This window comes from Penicillium argentinense (assembly GCF_028826775.1).
Source record: "Penicillium argentinense strain IBT 30761 chromosome Unknown utg000003l_segment0_segment0, whole genome shotgun sequence".
NCBI classification, from domain to species: domain Eukaryota; kingdom Fungi; phylum Ascomycota; class Eurotiomycetes; order Eurotiales; family Aspergillaceae; genus Penicillium; species Penicillium argentinense.
In genome coordinates this window covers 665,127-680,826 of record NW_026622662.1, presented here as the reverse complement: position 1 = coordinate 680,826, position 15,700 = coordinate 665,127, and the positions used below count along the sequence as shown (strand labels likewise).

The 15,700-nt window shown below is 51.8% G+C and overlaps 5 protein-coding genes across 5 annotated transcripts; 1 reads left to right on the top strand and 4 right to left on the bottom strand.

Moving 5' to 3' along the window:
* Window positions 1–1,933: 1,933 nt before the first annotated feature.
* N7532_002400 (RNA-binding protein) lies at window positions 1,934–3,568 on the bottom strand (the record flags this gene model as incomplete). Its single annotated transcript, XM_056614894.1, has 3 exons — window positions 1,934–3,152; window positions 3,204–3,308; window positions 3,378–3,568. 3 exons carry the CDS (start codon window positions 3,566–3,568, stop codon window positions 1,934–1,936), a joined length of 1,515 nt encoding a protein of 504 aa, XP_056477866.1.
* Window positions 3,569–7,062: 3,494 nt separating this feature from the next.
* N7532_002399 (uncharacterized protein) lies at window positions 7,063–7,935 on the bottom strand (the record flags this gene model as incomplete). The annotated part of the gene is made up of 3 exons (XM_056614893.1): window positions 7,063–7,414; window positions 7,529–7,821; window positions 7,879–7,935. 3 exons carry the CDS (start codon window positions 7,933–7,935, stop codon window positions 7,063–7,065), a joined length of 702 nt encoding a protein of 233 aa, XP_056477865.1.
* Window positions 7,936–8,728: 793 nt separating this feature from the next.
* Window positions 8,729–9,708, bottom strand: N7532_002398 (putative ribosomal small subunit assembly protein; the record flags this gene model as incomplete). Its single annotated transcript, XM_056614892.1, has 2 exons — window positions 8,729–8,737; window positions 8,788–9,708. 2 exons carry the CDS (start codon window positions 9,706–9,708, stop codon window positions 8,729–8,731), a joined length of 930 nt encoding a protein of 309 aa, XP_056477864.1.
* Window positions 9,709–11,686: 1,978 nt separating this feature from the next.
* N7532_002397 (recombinase DMC1) lies at window positions 11,687–13,061 on the top strand (the record flags this gene model as incomplete). The annotated part of the gene is made up of 7 exons (XM_056614891.1): window positions 11,687–11,725; window positions 11,776–11,868; window positions 11,919–12,014; window positions 12,064–12,646; window positions 12,715–12,737; window positions 12,785–12,947; window positions 12,994–13,061. 7 exons carry the CDS (start codon window positions 11,687–11,689, stop codon window positions 13,059–13,061), a joined length of 1,065 nt encoding a protein of 354 aa, XP_056477863.1.
* Window positions 13,062–14,690: 1,629 nt separating this feature from the next.
* Window positions 14,691–15,596, bottom strand: gisB (putative zinc knuckle nucleic acid binding protein; the record flags this gene model as incomplete). Its single annotated transcript, XM_056614890.1, has 5 exons — window positions 14,691–15,250; window positions 15,299–15,340; window positions 15,395–15,406; window positions 15,456–15,491; window positions 15,542–15,596. 5 exons carry the CDS (start codon window positions 15,594–15,596, stop codon window positions 14,691–14,693), a joined length of 705 nt encoding a protein of 234 aa, XP_056477862.1.
* Between the last annotated feature and the right edge of the window lie 104 nt (window positions 15,597–15,700).

Below are 15,700 nucleotides of genomic sequence, written 5' to 3'. Positions count from 1 at the left end.
TCGTTCATTTAGTTCTATCAAACTAGGCAAATGCCCGTGAAATCAATCTCATTTCAATCATCGAGAAAGTGGGCATTCCGCGCATATGCATACGACGAAGTCGAACAGTGAGCCATAGCCAACGGCATGCCCAAACAATACCCCAAGTTTCGCTCTCTATTTATGCTCTTTTCATTCATTTCGATTAAGTAGTTAGATGAGTACGAGTTCCATCGATTTCACTTCTTGGACTTCGAGAACGAGGCAATCCATCCATAGACAGACAGCGATATCAAACCAGCCAATCACGACTAACATGATCCAAATTACACCCATTTTCAATTCATTTCAGTTCATCTATTAGACAAATGCATATTTGATCACTCTTGCCCCTTGTAGCTCGAAGAAGCGCATTCCGCATGTACTAAATACACCAGAGTTGAGCGAAGCCGACTAAACGAAACCACGACGGTATACAGCCAATTAATCACCAATGTTTTTCCTATTTACGACACGACCCTCCAATTACACCCAACAATGGACTCGACAATCCATGTTTTCACCTTCAATCAGCAAAATAGAGAAATCCAATACACTAATCTCATTCCCATCAAAAAAAGGCAGAAATCCCACATAGTACAGTGTACGACATAACCCTAAGCGGCGGATGAAGCTGAACCTGCTTTGTCCAGGGAATCACGGCCAAAACACAGCACGAAAAATGCCGCGAGCCTGCTTTCTCAGGATACAGTATGAAGAACAGTCTTGAGCGCGGATGTGGTTCGAGCAGACCAAGTAGCGTCGACTCCAGCAGCAAACCAAAAGTACTGTCAAGGGTACAAGTACACCACCTCATCATACAGAATTATGCAAGTCAGATGTCGCGGAGGATACAGACACTGTAGCTCTTCCACTGCCAACGCTAGACTAAAAGATAAGAGGCGTATCCAGTTCTCGGGCAGTGCTCTTCCGACACGGATGTTCATTTCCACGATATTGATTCGAGTTGAGATGGGTGTTGCATATACAGTACTTCTCCTCGCTCGGCATCACGCCGCAATCGCAAAGCTCTGGCATACAAAATACAAAAATAACCCAATCCAATTTAGCCCGGTGCAATGAAGTACATCATCATAATCATACAAATCTAAACCGCACAATATCAACCAACCACCAGCAGAAAAAACCCCAAAAACGCAGAAGCGATAATTCAATTTAGCAGCTTCAAAAAAAAGAAAAAGAAAAAAAGAGTCGAGTCAAACTCTCGGGAGAATAGAACGTCAAGATTGTTTGAACTTTTGCAGAAAGCCTGCCCAAGGAGTATAGTAAAAAGAAACGCATGAAATACAATACGCACTTTCGTTACAGGGAACCCGGGCGGGTAAAAACGCAACTCAACTCGTTTTGAGTAAAAAAGAGATAAAAGACGTAGAAGCAGAAAAGGATAACTTGGAAATACGAAAGTAAAACATTCGGGGCGAATCGTCATGGGCAGTTGACAGAGGCATGGCATTGAGAAAATTGATTGGCAGTCCCGAATCACACCAGTCACTCCCTACTGTGAGGAGTAAGAATGGTGAGGAGGTCAGGTGACTTCCGTCAGAAAAGACCGCCACGAGAAACAAAGCACGAAAAGGACAAAGGAGAACCGGAGGACGGTAGAGGGGAAAGAGGCAAGGCAACGCAAGACCGGCTCAGATGAAAGCGCTCATAAGGGAAATCCGAAGCACGAGAAAGGCTCGATGAGGAAAAATCCTCGAACAGCAGGAGACGAAAAAAAAAGCAAGAGAAGAAACGAGCAAACTTGTTTATGAGACAGAGACAACTTGAACTTCGGGGGAGAGAGAAATCCATCACTTGAATGCAGACAACTCCTGCCGGGTGCTTTTCAATTCAAAGGAACGCTTACTGTGGAGGAGACAGAAAAAAGAGTCAGCCGACGCGAGCCTGTAACTCAAGAGTGTTCCGGGGCCGGGCTGCCGGGGTGACTGCTAACCTTCATCGGGGCAAACCCGCCATACTGGGCCGGGGGCATGCCCATGGAGGGGTACATGGGCGGCGGCGGGGGAGCGGGACGGTAGGGGCTGCCAGCGGGGCCGGAGTTGTTCTGGGAACGACCCCAGCTCAGACGGACGCGCGAGTTACCGATGGGGTAGCCCTGCATCTGGTTGATGGCCATCTCGGCAGCGTGGCGCTGGACGAACTGGACGAAGCCGCAGCCCTTGCCCGGGGGGATCTTGACGTAGGTGATTTCGCCAAAGCCCTGGAAGAAGGAGCGGAGCTCATCTTCAGTAACATAGCCGGACAGACCGCCGACGAACACGGTGGTGTTGTTGGGATCGGTGAACTGGTTCATCGGCTGGGGGGCACCGTAGAAGGGCATGGGAGGACCGCCCATGGGGGGGTACATGCCGGCGGGGCCGGGACCCATGCCCATGTTGTTAGCACCGACGCCGGGGCCCTTGTTCTTGGGAGTGGCGGTGGAGATGCGCATGGGGCGGTTGCCGCAGTAGACGCCCTGCATTTCGGTGAGGGCGCGCTGCTGGTCGTTCTCGTCGGAGAAGCGGACGAAGCCGTAGCCGCGGGACATGCCGCTTATGGGGTCGGTCATGATCTTGGCGGACTTGCACGAGGGGAAACGGCTCTGGAAGAGAGAAACCAGCACGTATTCGTTGACTTCGGGTCCGAGATCACCAACAAAGATCGAGTACTCGGGACCACGGTCATCACGGCTGGAGGGATTCGTTAGATGCTGAGGTCCGTAATAGTTGGGGTACCAAGTGTAGTGAGCATCGACCGGATAGACGAGAGGGTCAGAGGAGGCAGGGGGAGAATAGCCCGGCGCATTGAATACCGGTGCATCAAGCATTGGTGCATCAGGCATATCCTGGTCATGGGACTTGGGAGAATGGGGTTGAGTGATGGGAGTGATGGGAGTGTGGGAGAGTTGAGGGTAAGGAATGTGCTCAAAGGGCACGGGATGCGAGTGCTTGCGGGCATGTTTGTGTTTGTATTTTCGTCGTACGCACCTGCGATCGGCCAGTCCGCCGCCGGTAGCCCAGTTCAGCTTGAACACACGGTTGGTGTTGGGCATGGGAGTGCCGTTCAGAGACAGAGCCTTGGCGGCGGCCGCCGGGGAAGCAAAGTCAACGAAGCAGTAGCCAGCGTTGCTCCTACTACCACCATTAGTATCGTACTGACAGCAAATCAGGGAGGGTTCATACCCAGAGAACTTGTCGCGGATCATCTTGACGTTGACCTGCTCGCCCATCTGGAACCAGAGGTTGCGGATGAAATTTTCATCGATCCAGGGCTCAAGCTCGCCCATCCTGAGAGAGTTAGCACGGCACTCGTTAACTGAACTGCATATGAGGCATGGAATTTTGTGGGGTACATACCAGAGGGTGGTCTTGCCCTCGTTACCCTGCTGGGGAACGGGCGCAGCCGCAGGCTCACCAGGAGCAGGGCCCTGGAAGGGAGCAGTGGCGGGATCGGCCTGACCAGTCATGGTGGTGTCGGCGCCAGGCGCGGGGGCGGCGGCGGCGGCGTCGCCCTGGTTGGGGAAAGAGTCAAAGTTGTTGAAAGACATGGCGAAGAGCTAAACTGATCGAGAGTCGACGTAAGGATAAAAACGGCCTGCGACTGGAAGTTCGTGGAGTCGTGAGAAAGAGACTGTGAACGAGCAATTCGTAATGAACCCAGGAACGAAAAAATGGCGATGGATTCCTGAAGGAGCGGTGGTGTTAGAGATGGAGATGAGCGAGCAGCGAGCAGCGAGCAGTAAGCAGCAGGTGGTGGTGGTGCTCAGCGCAGTGAGCAAGGACCAAGAAGCGTGAGATGCCGCGTGCGCAGAAAGCAGGCACAGGAGCAAGCAAGCAAGCAAGCAAGCGATGGACGGAAAGAGCGCAAAGCGAAGCGAACGCGAGACGGGAGCGACAGAGTCGATGAGTGGAGGAGGAGAGGTGGAAAAAGGCGGGCGGTGCGGGAGCGAGGTTGAAGTGAGGAAATCGGAATATCACGGTTCCACCCTCCAGACCGGCAAAGAAGGCGGGCGAGCACAGCCGGATATCGGCTGAGCACCAGTATCGATGTGCTCAACCGGCGACATCCAGCGCAGCGGCGATCCAATTATTCAAGAGTTGTGCGATGTCCTCGTATTCGGTTCAGGTTTATTTTCCTCAGCGCGGCCGGCCAGCAGAAATTCAGGGCCTGATTTAGAGGCTGATTGAATGCGCAAGATCACCCGGTTGAGAGGGCCGGTATCGAAGGCGCCGTGCGCTGGCCGTTTTCGTCGATGAGGGTGCGCGATTGCGACCGTGATCCACGACTGTCGCTCCACCGCGACACCCACGCCAGACACTCTGCGCGACCAGATCCTACACTATTTCCGAGCCTAGCGACAAGCGGAGCGCGGTCGAGGGAGCATGCGATGGAGGAGGGGGGGGCTCGGCGATGGAGATGGAGATGGAGATGATGCGGTCGAAACGACTGGTGCTTGCAGTGCTTGGAGTACTGGTGAATACGCAGCTTGCTTGCTTGCTTGCTGCTGCTGCACTCGAGCGGAAGATCCGGTCGAGTGTAATTATTCTCTAGAGTACGAGAAAACCTCACGGCAAGGCCAGTAGGAAGAGTGCGCCAGGTGGATGGCGCTCAGCGCACCGCTGCACTCGCTGCTCTGGCGGGGATACTGGGGAAGACTTACCAAGGGAGGAAAGCTCAAAACAGAAGGACGACAGAGGACCTAACAGAAAACTCCTGACAACGGCGCAAGACGAAACGAAATCCGCAAACCGAGAAGGGGAACAATAGGAAAGGAGTTGGAGGAGGGGAAACGATGAAGAATGAAATCTCGGATTGTGAAGAGAAAGTCGAGGAGGGGAAAGTGGACTTGCGCGAAATTGGTATGTATGGTATTGTCAGGACGATACATTACGGTATCTCCCAGCTGACCTTGTACAATGCAGACACCAGTAGTCTCTACGAAGTCTACCGGTAAATACTTTTAATTTTTATTCGATATCATATTATCACGGGTACGACTAGTCACACCTCGAGGCACTGGGCACTCTGGTGTATATATTATACCCTCTCGGTTACATCCATCCGCCATACCCGGAGTCAACTTTACCGAGGGAGACGCGAGTAAGCGTCCTGCAAGGAAACTGTCGCCGGCCGTACAATTATGACCTGTCACCCTCACGTCCTGCAGGCGCAGCTCTCCGCGATCTCCTTTCTTCAGTTTGTCCATGCTGAGAACGACCTACTCCTCTCGTGCTCGTTCTAGTGTAGCTGGGTCAGCTCAGCTGAAAGAGGGGCTCAAGGAGGCGAGAACTGCACAAACGGGACATGCTCCACCACGCCACAAAACCATGGCTGGCGACTTCCGACTCGGAGCTAACGCGAACAAGCAGCTCTGAAAGAATCTCAAATGGTGAAAGGGGCCGCAATAACAGCTGTGAGACCTACCAGGGGTAAAGAAAGGATAAATAAAAGAAAGGGATCTATGCTGGCCAAATTGGTTCTCGAAGCAAGGACAATCCATAATCCCAGTCGGCAAGGACTCGATACGTCACGCTGAACCAATCTAGTGGGTTCGGCGGGGTATCGCGTATGATACGGTACACTCAATACTCTGTTTGAAACCGGTTTAAGGGCTGGTATGTGCAAGGGACGCTGATCGGGATCTGAGCTCTCAGCAGACTACTATACTACATGTATACATGTAGTGGTAAAGTCCTTGCTTGCTCTACCTACTCAATGCAGAGTTAGTATTCGGGGTAATGTATGTATACATTAGTCCCGTGGATATTGCATTTCCCGGGATACTGACTGCAAGGCATGCTGTATCCTATCCGATACATAGCTACTTACTACATAGTAGTCTATCTACACCACATCTTTTTCGACTACCTCTATACTACTGTAAGAGTCCGCGAGGGCATTCTGGGTTCGACGCGCTTCCATCATTACCGATTAATAATGCGCGCGAACCATGGAACGGCGTCGGGGTAGGGTAAGCCCTACCAACACCTATAAAGAGTCGACTACAGACTATAGATACCTTAGGGAGTAGGACTCATACACTGAGTTTGAACAAAGAAATTATCATTTTCTAATAGCCTTAGGTTACAATAGCTGAATCGAACTCGCGTGGTCAGACCCGAGGCTGAGCAGCCCCCAAGCCCGTTCCCACTTTCAGGGCTCGCTCCACTCTTCCTGCGTAGTTCGCTCGCCCTCCTCGAAAGAAAAGCCCGCAACTCGCTTCGTTCAATACCTGGCCCCGTATTCTGCTTTCCGCACGCCCCTTTGACAGAACCTACACCCGGTACCCAGTACCAGGTAGGCAGTTCTGTATTGATCAGGTTCTATGACGGTGTCTGTGCTGGAACTTGTTTCCGCCTACCACCAACACTACCTTCCAAAATTAGGTACCTAGGTACCTAAGTAGTACCTTGTAGCAACTGGGTAAGGCACCGACAGCTCGGTTCTCCCATTAAACTCTCCTATTATTAATTCATTTACCGAGTGCCTCACATTAGTGCGCGTTCGTGGCTTACTTACAGTAGTACATTACTGCAGTGTGTACAGCCTCAGCCCGGGCTTGAGGTGCCTAATAATGCACTTGCCACGTTGGTGGGTGTGCCTGAGACCCCCACCGCGTTTCTTTTTTTGGGGTAGGCTAGTGTCTTCGAGAATTTTCTTTGGAGTGGATCTCGAATGCTTTGCTAGGATGAGTCTAAATTGCATTAGTGAGGTGTGAGGCATGGTGGCGTGGTGGGCTTGTTGGTGGGAGTGTCAAATATACGCAGAGTATATTTGCAGCCATTTGGTTTGGTGAGCCGCCTGTGGGTGTCGGGTAGCTGGCAGCTGCGCCTCATCATTAAAAGTACAAGATTATCCGAATAAAAATAACACACTCCCTCAAGATCTCATGAGAGTCAAAATATTTCCAAAATTAAAATCGCCGTCGATCGCCATCTCAGACTCGAATCGTACCATCTACATTTGACCACAAAACTAAACACCAGAAAACATAAATAAATCCAACCAACCAACGCCCCTATCATACAACCAATTACAGAACTAACCAGCAAGCAACATAAGAACCCCCTCATAAATTTTCGTCGCCTCCATAGCCCAAGCATCCTCCTCTTCTTCATCCTCATCATCCGGCATCGCCGAAAAAACCGCACACGCGTCGCCTCCGCGAGACTCCGAATCCGAACCTTCTGCGTCTGTGTGACGAGCGGGCGGCCGAATAGTTCCTGTTCGCGCAGAGGTCCGCCGGCGGGGTCTGTCCCGGTGCAGAGGGCGTGGAAGATCACGTCGAATTTGTGTAGCAGTGTGAGTGTTGTTGGTGGGTCCAGTGGGTGTTGCTTTATGGCGCGTTCTGTTATGCCCGCTAGGGTTATTAGGGATTCGGTTTGGAGGGTTGCTATTTCACAAGAGTCAGCATTATGGGGACCTGGTGAGTACCATTCTTATACCACGCAGGTAAGATATGATGGGTAGATGCAATAATTCCAGGGAGACCATACGCGTAGCAGACCCCCAAAGCAAATCAACCAGTTTCTCGACATCACCCGCAAGCTGCATAAAACTCTCGTACGGCCGCTGAGACGCAGGTACATCCTCGTCGTCGAACATGCCAATCTCCGCTTTCATTTGTCGGTAGTTGACATTTTCGATGCCGAGGTCGATGCGGTTGCGCATGTTGTTCTCCTCATCTGAGCCCGCGGGTATGGGTGTTGCTCGTTGCGGTGGGAGGGTCAGAAGTGGGGTCCATGGGGCGGGTGTTATTACTACACCGTTGGCGTGGTCGGAGGCATGACCAGTTTCTCCCTGAAGGGATCAGTTGAGGATGGGTTGGGATTATTGAGTGGATGAGTGTTTTGGTACCTGGTGTTGGATGGGGACGTCTTCCCATTGTGCGTCGTCGGAGTCTGAGTCAGCCATTGTTTGACCTTGATCCCAGTGAGAGTAGCGTGGCGTTAAATTTGAAATCCGAGCCTCGAGGATTTATGCGTGATGTTCTTCTTGGTGGTTCTCGGGTGAGAGCTGTAGAGCTTATGCGGGGTATGAGAGTCGCGGTCGGCTGCGCGCGACGGCGGATCGGGCGGTTGTTGCGGGAATAAAGTCTTTCTTGTGTATCCTCTCGTGGTCAGGATGAGAGAGGAGTTGTGCTACAGACTGTCAGACCAGGTACCCCAAAGCTGTGAGAGCTGCGAGGTGGGATGCCATGCCAAGCCTTGGTCTGTGCAGAGAAGTGGTGATGGCAGCTCGTCAGCTCCGATGCGAGACAGCCACATCCATACACTGTTACGGATCATGTGACTAATGCTATAGAATGTGGTCGTGCATTTGTCCTCTGGGAGGCTATCTACGAATATTCTTGATATACTGGTAAATTTAATCGAAGGGGGTGGTATGAAAAAATGGGCTTTATGTTCATATCTATTTTGGTGGATTACTCGAAACTGTAACTGACATATTAGCGTATGCGCAACCAGCGAACTTAAACCAAACAGCAATGCAAGACAGCTCCATTCAGTGGTCGAGAAGATTGTTAATGCTGGTGTGTGATGACATGGCAGACAGCGGCAAGCGCGTCTTGCTCCACTGGCCCCAGCGTATTCATCCTTGGAGTGTGCAGAAAGAAGGAAAGGTAAAAAAAAGAGCAGAGCAACTCACCATATACTCGAACAACCATTCCATCGCAAAAACTCCCAACGCCATGCTGATGCTTCGTTCACTCGGGCTGGAAAGCGTCAGTAACACCCCTCTCAAACCTCGCAGAAAAAAACCCACCCGAATCTTCCCCCTTCGCTCCTTAATATCCCGTAACTTCTGCTTGTCCTCATCAAACCGCTTGAGCAACTCATTCTGCCTCTCCTTCCTTTTTTCCCTCGACTGAAACCGATAAAAGTCCTCCAATCCTTCGCGCTTCTTCTTCTCCCGCTCAACCAAAGCCTTAAGCTCTTCCTCGCGCGCAACAGAATTAAGCTTCGGACCATGCGAAACAGTAACGAAACCATCCTCATCCGGCTCCGCAAACTTCCGCGCCTCCTCCCGTCGTCTCGCCTCCGAAACCTGCTCAAACACAGTCATAAACTCATTCACAGACCGAAGCAAGTCCGCCCGGTCAGGATATCGCAATTTCTCGTGCGCAAGGTACCGCTGCAGCCCGAGACTGGGAACTTTGTCCGAAACACCCTCGTCCCATTTGAGGCTGGTTCCCTTCTTCGCGGCCTTGGTCGCAGCCTTCAAACTCGTCTCCATACTCGCTTTATCCGCAAACAACACAATGGCATGCGAGCCCGACTTCTGCAACTTCCGGTCCCAGGTTGACGGGAAGCTGATATCATCTAGTTGGTTCTGGAGCTCGTCGGCCGTGGCGACTGCACGCTTGCGCTTTTTCCCGCGGTGTGCGAGGCTGGTTTCTGTTGCGGCGGCGACGCCGCGTTTCTTCGTGGGCACATCTTCGAAGTGGACTTTTTCGACGCGGCCAGCGGAGAGGGATTTGCCGAAGAGGGTGCGGAGGTGCGCTTCTGTTGTGTCGATGGGGATGTTGACGAGGAAGAGGGAGCGTGCGGAGTCTGGGTCTGGAATGCGCGGTTCGTGGCGCCGGAGGTAGAGGTAGTGTGTTGCGGTCTTTGGGTAGGCATCTGTGCCTGGGAGTTGAAGTGGTAGGGTTATGTACCCTGCCACCTCCACGGTGTCTTTTTTCATTTTTGAGGTTGTGTTGCGTTGGTGGTGTTGCGCTGATGAACTTTTTGAAGTTTGCGCTTAGCGTGGGATTCTGCCGGAGACTGCGGGCGGAGGGGTAGGCGGTGGCAAGCATCCGGATTCACTGAAGCTGCAGTCCATTTCGGGACTAGCGTTGTTTGTGCCTGGAGGTATAAATATTACCTGCTGAATTTCTTCCTCTTCTGTCCTTCCTCTCCATCCTGGTGCTAGGGCGTTACGTGTGCTTATGAGGAGTGATCCGAGGCTGCGTTATTGCTAGTTGCAAACTACCATTCTTGACTGCTTCAGTTGGTCTTCGGGTCGGCTGGGGATTTTTGGAACTTACATGCCCTTGGCTTGCCATCGGGTGCTTTTCATTACTTGTTGCCCTTGCGGTGGTCTGTAGAGAAGAGAGTTTTCAAAACGAGTGTGAGCTCTGTGTGCGTTCTTGTTGTGAGTGAGAGAGTTACAAGATATAGACTCTATGATCAGAGAGTTGATAATGTCTAAGACTGGTCTGTTTGGACTTTGCTCAATTCTTCGTAGGGTCTTCTCGAGGTCGAGTGCACACCCATTCGCGCTGTCTCGCTTCGATATCAGAAAAGCTGCGGCTCTTCGCTCACTCATTCAGCTTCACTATTGACCGTGACGATTCCCTTCGCTCGATCCCCGTCTACGCACACTCCACGATCCTCCACTCTGCCTAGGTCACGCACTTCCCACCGTCCATCCTCCCACAACTTACAGCTCATTCTGAGAAGACCCAATGCCTTGGCTACCACGCCATTGAGGAGCTTGTGTCTGAGTGAAACGTCGATGAAGCCACCGAATCCCACGGGTCGACGAAGAATACAGTGCTTAGTTGAAACTGGGGAGAAGTTCTGAGCTACAGCCGCGTCCGGTAGAACTTTACGCCAATCCATACGATACACGAGGTCCGACCGAGACACTCTTCGATTCCCAGCAGCTGAAAAATGGATGGAGTGTTCCAGGCCGATATGGTATCTCCCTCTCTCTTGAGAACAGCCACGCGAGCTGTTTGGATCATTAGTGTCTGTATCATCAACACCTCCTCTCCCTTTTTCAAGAAGAAACATAGGAGCCAGGGTATGAATCTCAAGCATAAATACTTGACCACAAGAAGATATTGAGCAGCAACAACCGAGGATTGACTGGGTGTCACAGTGGTGGCCACGACGGCCTTGGAAACGCCATTTAGACACCTTCCATGACCGTCGATTGGCTAAATTGATGTCGATTGCTTCTCTAATACCACGGACAATGGAAAGAAGATCAGTCTTATTGATGGATCAAGTGCAGATGCTACAACTGTACAGCTGCAGTCTCCACATCGGCGCGCCCATAGTCGGTTACTACGAATACGCTCGCTGTAACGCTTTTCATGATACTTTCGACATCGATTTGTTGTCTTGTTTCCTTGCCGCAGTGTTGCATATGATGAAAGCATGCTTGACGGCGAACGTAGGGTTTATGGCTTTGAAAGCCTCTACCCAGCTTCGGGGATGGATTGATATCACCCACTTGGTACTAGACTACGTACGATTCTGGCCTGGCGTTTTTACTTTGTTGGTAAATTTCCAATTTTATAGTTTACGAATACCTTTGACTAGACCTCTAGTATATAGTCTGCGGAACCCTGCCATTACTGATATACTGAAGCACTGATAAATAATATTTGCTCTCAACTTTTTGTGCCCTCTGTAAAATAGACCAGTCTACACGCTCCCAATGCAGAAAATATGGGACATATGGCCATTCTCACAGCAGTATACACTAGAATGTCCACCAATTCAGTGCACTTGCTCATTAAATTACTATTCATAAAAACCTGAACCAGTAGACACGCCGTGTCTGTCTACTTGCTGATATTGCGTGTTGGCCAGCGGGAGGACCGACCATTGCCAGACAAGCTTGGACCGACTCACATTCCTTCCGACCGCACCACATCCCACCCATCGCAATGGCTGGCTCAATCTCGGATGACGACTTCAATGAAGAGGTACGCTTACTTCTTAGCTGAAGCTTCACAGCTGACAACCCAACCATCAGAACTTCATCGTCGACATCGATACCATCCAGTCTCACGGCATCGGCGCAGCAGACATCACAAAGCTCAAGGCAAATGGCTACTACACAGTCGCCGTAAGAATACCTCGAACCTCAGACACATCAACTCCAGCTGACAAGCCCAGTCCGTTCACGGCGCCACGCGCAGAACACTCCTGAAGATCAAAGGCTTCAGCGAGATCAAGGTGGAAAAGGTCAAGGAGGCCATCCAGAAGTGCCTAGTAAGTCCCTCTCCTCGTCTTACACAACACTCTCTGAGTGTATCCACAGCCTTCCGCATCAGGCTTCATCACGGCAATGGAACTCTTCCACCAACGCAGAAAAGTCGTCAAAATTTCCACAGGAAGCAAGCAATTCGACGCCATCCTAGGCGGGTACGTTCCCACTCCACCGTCTCCATCTCACCCTCCGCTCATTCTTTTCAGAGGCTTCCAGAGCATGAGCATCAGTGAAGTCTTCGGTGAATTCCGGTGTGGCAAAACCCAGCTCTCGCACACAATGTCCGTGATCGCACAACTTCCCAAGTCCCTCGGCGGTGCCGACGGCAAAGTCGCCTACATCGATACAGAGGGAACCTTCCGGCCGGAGCGCATTGCGCAGATTGCTGAACGATTTGGTATGGATCCGGATACTGCGCAGGAGAATATTGCGTATGCCCGGGCTCTGAATAGTGAACACCAGCTTGAACTTCTAAATACGCTTAGCTGTGAGTTTGCGGGCGGCGAATTTCGATTGCTCGTTATTGATAGTATTATGAATTGTTTTCGCGTGGATTACTGTGGGCGCGGGGAGTTGGCTGAGCGGCAGCAGAAGTTGAATCAGTTTCTTATGAAGCTGGCGCATATGGCTGAGGGTGAGTATCCTGCGGACCCTAATTCGAGTGTGGTTTGTCGATGATGCTGACTGCTTGCGCTGGTGTAGAGTTCAACGTCTGTGTACTCATGGTAGGTCCCCCGCTGCCACCCATCAGAGCGACACTCACAGCCTCTAGACAAACCAGGTCCAGAGTGACCCCGGTGCGAGCGCGCTCTTCGCCGGGGCTGATGGTCGCAAGCCTGTTGGTGGTCATGTCCTTGCACATGCGTCGACTACTCGAGTACTCCTTCGCAAAGGTCGTGGTGAGGAGCGAGTGGCAAAGATTCAGGATTCACCTGGTGAGTTTTGTTCTGCACGCCTCGTCTTCTCGACTGACTCTTTCAGACTGCCCCGAGAAAGAGGCGACTTATATCATTACGAATGGAGGCATCAATGATCCTGACAAGATCTAGCGACGTGCTGCTGATGCAACGATTTGATTGACGCTGACGACGACGTTACGGCAGTTTTGTTTTATGATCGCAGGTTCTATATTATGACTGTATATTAGATCTTATCAAGGGTAATCAGTAATGTTATTCTCAGATTGAATTACAGAAGTGCCGTAGGTATCTGCACTTTCAGTCAAACCAGGTCGAGTTTTCAATGGACGCACCCTTCTCTACAGGCCACCACATGGGCAGCACAGCAATGAAAAGAACCGCCGATGTAGCCAAGGGCAGGAAGGTTCCAAAGATTCCCAGCCGATCCGAAGACCAACTGAAGCAGTCAAGAATGGTAGTTTGCAACTAGCAATAACGTGGCCTCGGATCTCTCCTCATCAGCCCACGTAACGCCCTAGCACCAGGATGGGGAGGAGAGAGAAGAGGGAAATGAAGTTGGCGTTTATACTGTAGGGCGGTGGCGCTAGGCCCGATTGGGATGGGTGCCTGTCACTGCGGGCGTGTGCCTGAGGCTGCGTCAGGGCGGATTTGGATAGCTCCACGTAGGGAATAGGTCGACCTCTTTGGTTTGTCGTGCTTGGGCTTTGGATTTGAGGTTTATGCGGTCTGAGTCTGGTTGTCGGTCTGTGTGGTATCTCGAAATTTCAGTGGGTCCCATACAGCCTTCATGGTATACAATTGCAATGCCCAAGGCTTACATCCGGGACTCTCCTATACAAAACACAGCATTGTCTCAAATTCATACAACAGAACGAACCTCAGGAAGTTGTCCCCTTTCACTCCGGGCAAAGCTATATGCCCGCTTTTCTTGGAATGAAGACGACCGTTTCCGCGTCAGAGCTGACCGACTATCCCAACGAAGTATGCAAAGCCAAACATATCGATACAGCCCAAACCAATACTTGCTACGAGGAAGTATACACAAGTATATTACCGAACACCTACTGGCATCTACAAGCCCCCAACCAAACCACACATAGACCACACTGAAGTAAAAAGAAAAAGAAAGATTTGCGTTTTCATTCTCAGCACCGAGGATCTACATCAACCCTCAACACTCAACACTCAACAAATATCATCTCTGCACACCACCCGCATCCCATCGAATCCGCGCAAGCCAGCAAACACCTACTTCATCACTCTCCACATCCTCGGCCCTGGAAAACCGCAAGATCACGATCAAGATCAAATCGATCCGGGGGTGGATGGTAAGAACCATAGATAAAAGACAAGACGCCGATCATGAGGCGCCGACCTGACAACACAGACAAGATTCGAGAGGCGTCGGGGAGTCGTCAGGTCGGGTGATTCGTAAACCCTTTTGAAAGGAACTTTTAAAGACAAGAAACAACTTGGGAAAGGGAAAAGCAAGGCTAAAGGCCGAGGCCGTGGTCAATATATGCAAATGGAAGTGGAATGGTGGTGGCAGAGATTGGGGGCTGTGGCTGAGTCTTCTTCTTTGACTCTTTAGAGGGTAAAGTGAAGGTGAAGACTGAAAACTCAGTCAGCAGCCCCAAAAAGAAACCGTAATACAGAGAGGAAGAGAGTCGACGAAAAGAGTGAAATCATGACAAAAATCAAGACATTCAAAAGACCAGGTATAGAATCAATCAGATCAGATCAGAATCAATTCCATCCCTACGCAACAGCGGTAGTAGGAGCCGCAGTCGCAACAGGCGCCTCAGCAGCTGCCTCGACGGGGGCCGGGACAGAAGCCGGGACAGGGGCAGCGTCAACGGCCTCACCGGCCTCAATCACACCAGTCGCGTCGGCGGCGGCAGTGTTGGTCGGGCAGTCGCGGGAGATGTGGCCGGCCTGCGCGCACTTGTAGCAGACCTTACCGGCGGAGCTGAGGGGGCCGCCGTTGGGAGCGGTGCAGTCACGGGAGATGTGGCCGAGCTTGCCGCAGGCGTAGCACTTCATGGCCTGGGCCTGGCAGTCGCGGGCGAAGTGGTTGGGGCCGCCGCACTTGTAGCAGGTGGCGGCGCGGGGATAGCCGGCGAAGTTACCACGGAAGTTGGGGTTGAAGTTGCGGGGGGTACGGGGGGCAGAGCCAGCGGCGGAGGGGTTGGGGCAGTTGCGGGCGAGGTGGCCCGGTTGGCTGCAGTTGTAGCAGCGGCCGTTGGCGCCGTTTAGGCGGAGGGTTGGGCAGTCGGCTTGGACGTGGCCGAGGCCCTGGCAGTTGTAGCACTGCTTGGCTGGGGAGGGTTAGGTTGGGTCTGCGAGAGTGGCGGAGGGATTCTTACTCTCGGTGGTGCGAGGGCGAGGGCAGGCGCTAGACTCGTGGCCTTTGAAGGATATTAGAGGTGTGACGTGGTGGTGAAGCTGTTATGGTGACATACCAGGCTGCTTGCCTATGGGGAGTTTAGTATTTGAAGATCAAGAAGGTCAGAAGAAACTCACAGTTGTAGCAAAGACGCTCAGAGGAAGAGCAGACCTCTAAAAAGTCATTAGCAGGACATCCAACCCAAGTCCCGAGCTCAACTAACCAGCATAGTGGCCAATGTTGCCACACTTGTAGCACGCACGACGAGACAGCATCATCTTCTAAATTCTTTCGGGACGTTAGTACCGAGGTCTCACTGTGCAGCTTGAGCCTACAGATGCAATGCCACCGCGACTCCTTCCCCTCAGCCCTGAGCGCAAAA